The sequence below is a fragment of the Acanthisitta chloris genome, unplaced genomic scaffold, assembly GCF_000695815.1.
Source record: "Acanthisitta chloris isolate BGI_N310 unplaced genomic scaffold, ASM69581v1 scaffold4036, whole genome shotgun sequence".
NCBI lineage: Eukaryota > Metazoa > Chordata > Aves > Passeriformes > Acanthisittidae > Acanthisitta > Acanthisitta chloris.
In genome coordinates, this window is record NW_008677452.1 from 573 (window position 1) to 6428 (window position 5856).

General features: G+C 56.1%; 1 protein-coding gene across 1 annotated transcript in view; it reads left to right on the forward strand.

Moving 5' to 3' along the window:
- Nucleotides 1-952: 952 nt before the first annotated feature.
- Nucleotides 953-5856, forward strand: part of LOC103803916 (disks large homolog 3-like) — a gene marked incomplete at its 5' end in the record, with an annotated part of 10312 nt that continues 5408 nt past the window's right edge. The window contains 4 exons of the mRNA XM_009076497.1: nucleotides 953-1129; nucleotides 1743-1818; nucleotides 2408-2507; nucleotides 5324-5365. Coding sequence (XP_009074745.1) covers nucleotides 953-1129; nucleotides 1743-1818; nucleotides 2408-2507; nucleotides 5324-5365 — 395 coding nt within the window. The remainder of the gene's footprint in view (nucleotides 1130-1742; nucleotides 1819-2407; nucleotides 2508-5323; nucleotides 5366-5856) is intronic.

Genomic DNA, 5856 nt, shown 5'->3' on the forward strand with positions numbered 1-5856 from the left:
TGTGCTCGTGTTGGACTGGGGAGCTAGTGGGGCCAGTGTCCCAGGAGCAAACACAGAGGTTGTGCTGCTGGCGGTGGGACTTATAGTGACTCTTCCCTTGGCTTGGTTTGTTGCAAAGTTGATGCATCAGAGCAGATACTGTTTGAGATCTGATATTAGTAGAATGAGTTGCATATGAAAGAACTGAGAGCAGCTTCTGGGTATGAGCTGCAGTGCTGCATGCGGTTAAGCATGTGCAGGAAAAGTATTAATGCTCCTCTAGTTAAAAAAAATCTTTTCTATGGCTAGCTAGTTTAATATTGAAGATAATTTTGAACTAAATAAACTGTTCACGGGGGAGGTATTTAGGAGCATGAAAAGGATCAGTTGTGGAAGCAGATACACCCTCAGATGCATTCCTGTTTCACAGGCTCTGGACTAATATGCCTCTGTAGGTAAATCAAGTGCATGCTCAAAGCACCTGGTGGTCTCTGCCTGTGCAGCCACCCACCAGCAGTGGGGTCTGATGTTGTCCATCCTGCTCCTTGGCCCTGCAGCCATGGAGGGATGCTGGGGAGTACAGAATCAGTTAGGCTGGAAGATGCCACAGTGGGTGATCTGGTCCAGCCTCCCTGCTCAAGCAGCCCTCCTGCATGCTGCTGCTATGAGCCACACCTACTTGCTAACCACAGACACCTTCAATGCATCTGTGGGTAACAAGCCTCCTGCAGCTGAGGTCGGGAGTGAGTTGTTTTGGTCCAACACTATTCAGCATTGCACTCTTCAGGGTCTGTGCCAAGCCTGCCAGCGGAGGGGTGTGCTGGTGGCTAACAGCACCACTCGCTTTGGCAGAGTTTGGGTTTAAATCCTTTAAGGTATGAAGGTGGCAGTGCCCCAGGAGGTCGGCAGTGCTGCTGCCCTTGCTGCCTGGCCATGCTCAGAGAAGGCATCACTCCTCTCTGTTCCTCCCCAGAGCCCTGTTTGACTATGACCGGACTCGGGACAGTTGCTTGCCCAGCCAGGGGCTCAGCTTCTCCTACGGAGATATCCTGCACGTCATCAATGCCTCTGATGATGAGTGGTGGCAGGCCAGGCTTGTCACACCCCATGGCGAGAGTGAGCAGATTGGTGTCATCCCCAGCAAGAAGAGGTGAGTGTCTGCAGGAGCTGTCTCAGATGGTGCTTCCTGGAGCTCCCCAATGTCCATGAGCCCTGTAGCCCTCAGGGCTCTGTTCAAGCTGGGATCTCCTTGTGGTCCCAGTCCCCCTGTGCCTCTGTGGCTGTGCAGCATGCAGGGCACCTCGGTTGCATGCTGGGGCTGTGTGCAGATCTCCCTAGGAAAGTGTTCTACAAAGCTGGGTGGGACTTCAGGTGAGAACAGGATTGCTCAGCCCCTCTGTAGTCCCTGTGGGGATGGAGAGTTGGTATTAGCTAATCTGGGGCTCTAAATGAGAGCAAAGTCATAGCAGTGACTGTGGACTGTTCTTTGTGCCCTCCGTCAATCTGCCCAGGTCAGCAAAGCCAGCCTCATGTCTGTCCTCCATCCCTCTCGGGAAGGCTGGCTTGCCCCCTCTCTTGCTTCTGCAGACACTGGGCTGGGCCAGACCCTGAGCAGACAGCTCCACATCTGTCCCTTCCTGGGAAGGAGCTGCCCTTTGCCAACCACCTGAGGGTGCCCAGAGCTGCCTGAGGAGCCATATGGGCAGCATGGAGAGCACATGCAAGGGACTAACAACTCTTTCTTCCCTTTAACTTCTGATCAGGGTGGAAAAGAAGGAGAGAGCACGATTGAAAACAGTGAAGTTCCATGCCAGGACTGGCATGATTGAGTCCAACAGGGTAAGTGCCAATATGTAGCTCAGCAGGGCACCTGGAGCTGGTAACTAGCAAGGGCAGGATGAGTCCTAGCAGCCAGAGCTCCCTGTGGGCAGCCAGAACAATCCCAAAGCAAAGAGAAGTGTGACTGGAGGTGCCCCAGACCCACATATGCTTGACACAAACCCTCATGGCTGTGCAGGGACTGAGCAGAGAAACCCAGGATGGTGTGAAAGTTCTGGGGAAGGACTCCTGGTTGGAATGGTTGAGTAGCAGAGCCCATCCCACCACAGCCTGTGCCTGGGAGCTGCCTGCAGGCAGCTCATGAAGGTAGCTGCCCTCACACCTTAGCATGTGGACAAGGAAGGAAGAATGGCCTAGCTACCCCTGCAGAGCTGCTGATTGCCCCCTCAGCTTCCCAGCATTCCTTCCACATGTTTTTCTCCATGCTTAATTTTTTTCCTGCATTACAGTTTTCACGTAATCTCCATGATTTCATTTGAGGGTAACTGCCCTGACACAGCTCCTCATTGTCTCTTCATTTTAATTTTCCCCCACATGTGTTAAACACCATTGTTTTTTCTGTCCTCCCTTCCATCTCCATGTTCTTCAGTCGATCAAAACGAAACGTAAAAAGAGTTTTCGCCTCTCTCGAAAGTTTCCATTTTACAAGAGCAAAGAGAACCTGGCCCAGGAGAGCAGCGGACAGGAACGTAAGTAGCAGCTGGCCAGAGAGGGCAAGCCTGCAAACCTCAGGTCCTCTGCCTTGAGGGGAGAGATCCAGCACATTCTTGTAGCTGGAGATCCTGGCATCTGCCTGTGCTGGAGTCTGTGCTCCACAGTTGGGCCAGCAGTTAGGGAGGAACCAGAACTCAAAACTAAAGCAACAGCTTTAGGCTGGCACTCTCTTCCTTTCTCTCATGTTCAATGTCTTCATCCTTTTCATCCAACTTTACACCCACCTAACTCCCTGCTCTGCCTCCCCCTGCTCTCCCCACTTTTGCTGTGGGCTCTGCTCCCTCCCTCTGCCTGCCAAGGGCTGCTTCCCTCCAAGCGAGGGGCTAACTACCTCCTGCAGAGCTTCTGTCCCTGTGAGGGCTGAGGGGCTAGGGAGGCCCCAGCTCCATCTCCCCTAGAAGTGACTTGCAGCTCCATATTCCCACCTGAGAGCCCTTCCAGCCAGATAAACTGTGTGGACACAGGGGAGCTCACTGGTAGAGCAACTGCCCACTCATGATTGAGGCACATCTTTGGTAGCTGGCTGCAGGCATTGGGGGTCTCACCTACAGCACCCTAGGGACTCCCAGAAAAGGTAGGACATTCAGCTTGTTGCCCCAAACCCTGATGCGGGCAGCCCTGGAGCTGCTCACCAAACACAGCCCTCACACCTTCTAGATGATAAACTGCATCCTTCGGGAGCATCCAGACAAAGCAACAGTGCTCACCTCAGGAAGTGACAAGGCAGAGCACTGTCTGGGCCCCAGTGCCAGTGTAGCAGGCACATCCCCTCGCCTCTGAGCTGTCTTGGGTGTGATACAGAGGTAGGAGGTTGCTGCAGGGCTGTTCTGGAGGCTGTCTGCATCCCTGTGCTGCCCATGCCAGGCTGGTGCTAGCTTCCAGTGATCTTAACAGCCAGCACAAGCCACTGGACTGTGCTGAAGGCTATGTCTGTGTGTCTGGGTATCTCATAGTGCCTGGACATGGCTGGGCTCTAGATGGCTCCATGCTGAAGCTGGGGGCTTGTTGGGGCCCTGCTTTTGCCAGCCCTACAGTGAAGTGACACACAGCTTGGGGATGGGGCAGGCCACACTGTTTCCCAGCCTGTGTCATGGATCCGCAGCCAGCTCCTTGCCTGTGCTCTGCCACTGTCCATCCCAGCTTGCAGTGGGGTCCCCCTGCCCCACGTTTCCACAGGCCGTGCAGGCACTGCAGTGTGGGCAGGTGACACTCACAGATGGGGGAAAATATATCCCCCTGCCAGGTGTTCGAGGACTGGCTGTGCTGTGCCTGGCCCCAGTGTGCCCAGGCTGTGCTGGGGAAGTACAGAGCCACTGTGCCCTGCCAGTGGACGAAGCCCCTCAGCCCCCTATGTCCGCAGCTTGGGGCTGCAACTGCTCAGTGTTGCCGTGGCTGCCCTGCCCTCCCCAAACCCAGGGTGGCCCTTGGGGGCTCTGGCAGAGAGGGTGAGCTCGGTGGGGGGGTGCAGCTGCACAAGGCAAGACATTGGCCGTGGGCTGATGGCATCAGCTCTGAAAACATTTAACCTCACTTGCAGTTGCAGCTCTGGGCTGTTCTGCACTCCTGTCACTAATGCTGGTCTGGCTCTGTCTCCTCCATCCCTCTGACTCCCCTCTCCTGCGCTCTCTTCTCTCCCCCTTTCCCCTTTCTTGCTGTCTGTGAAATCAGGACTTCCCTGGGTTAAGTGACGATTATTATGGAGCAAAGAACCTGAGTAAGTTGAATTCCAATGCACATTGTTCCCTTTCTGTGGCTGGTGGTGCCTGGGGAGTGGCCTGGCTGTGGCCAGGGGCAGCTGTGCTTCTCTGGGTGTGGGGCAGGAGGAGCTCCACGGGTGCTGCTCCACTGCCAGGGAACCCACATCTGCCGGTGGAGGCTGTGGGGCTTGAGGTGCCAGTGCTGCACGTGGGGTGGGATGGGAGAGTTTGCTTGGGGGTGTTGGCCATGCCCTCTAAGTGCACTCAGCTGAGGACTGCCTGCTGCACCCAGGATGAGCTGTACCTCCTCATCCTCTTCTTCCTGCTCTTAGCTGGGCTTGTTGCTTTAGCACTTGGAGCCACTGCCAGTGTGGGTGGGAGGTGGCCATGACCACAATAGGCCCACTATGAGTGGGAGTGAGTGACAGTATTTTGAAGCATTCCCTCCTTTCTCTGGGTTACCACATACCTAGAGCTGCAAAACAATGATGGGAGCCCCATGGCCCTCCCAGATGGGCATGAGTACCCTGCCAAGCTCTGCAGAGCCCAACTGGGGCAGGCAGTGGCCAGCAAGCCTCTGTGGGGTGGTCACAGCACTAGGATCAGCCTGAGCAAGCAAAGCCCCAAATTCTGTCCCGTTCTGTCACTGTCTTGTCTCTGTGCATCCCAGCCCTGTCCCCAGAGGTAGGCTCCCCCATCCCTGTGCCGGCGTGGAGCCGTGCCCTCCCCTGCCCACTGTGTGCATGCTGCACCTTCTCCCCCTGCCAGCATCCTCGTCCCCATGCACTCCACCTTCCCTCAGCCTGGGAAGCCCTCACATCTGCCCACACCTGCCAGGCCGACCCCCCTGGCATCCCTACCTTCTCCCAGAGTAGCCAAGCATCCCTCTGCATGTCCCTGGTTTCCCAGCAAAGGGTGAAAGATGCCGCCCTTGCCCATGCAACTCAGTCTCGTCCCAGTGGGTGCTGGGATACAGATTTTTTGGGTGGCTAGTGCTGCCCTGGCTTGGGTCAGTAGTGCTGGTGACAGCCAGGATGCCCCCATGCCTCCCACCCATGCTCCTTCTGAAGGGGATCTCTCTGGTTGCTTTGCAGAGGGCGTGACATCAAACACCAGTGACAGCGAGAGCAGTTCCAGTAAGTGTGTGTCTCACCTGCTCTCCCACCCCACGTACGTGTGTGCGTGTCCCTGTATGAGTGTGCATGTTTTGGCACTTCCGTCTTGTCTTGTCCCAGTGGTTGTTCTGTTCGGAGGCTGGTCCTTCCTGCTGGTGACACTGAGGTGCTGCAGCCTGCTCCCTCCTTGGAGCCAGGGAGGGCAGGGGCTGGGGAGCAGGAACAAACCTACCTGCTTCACTGCTCACTCCTGGCTGCAGGGCTCTGCTCCAGGGCTGGGTGGTGGGTTCCCAGTCCATGGTGGTCCCCCATCCTCGGTGCCTGCTGCAGGAAGCACTGGCCAGAGGCCATGTCTGTAGCATAGGTGGCTCCCAGACCCAAGCTTGTACTAGAGCATGGGATCCAGATGCAGCAAATGCTCTCTCTGTCCCCTAAATACCTGCAGTACACCTGCCATCCATCCTGCAGGGAAGACAGTACATCCCAGCGGGCCTGGAGCCTGCAGCAGTGGG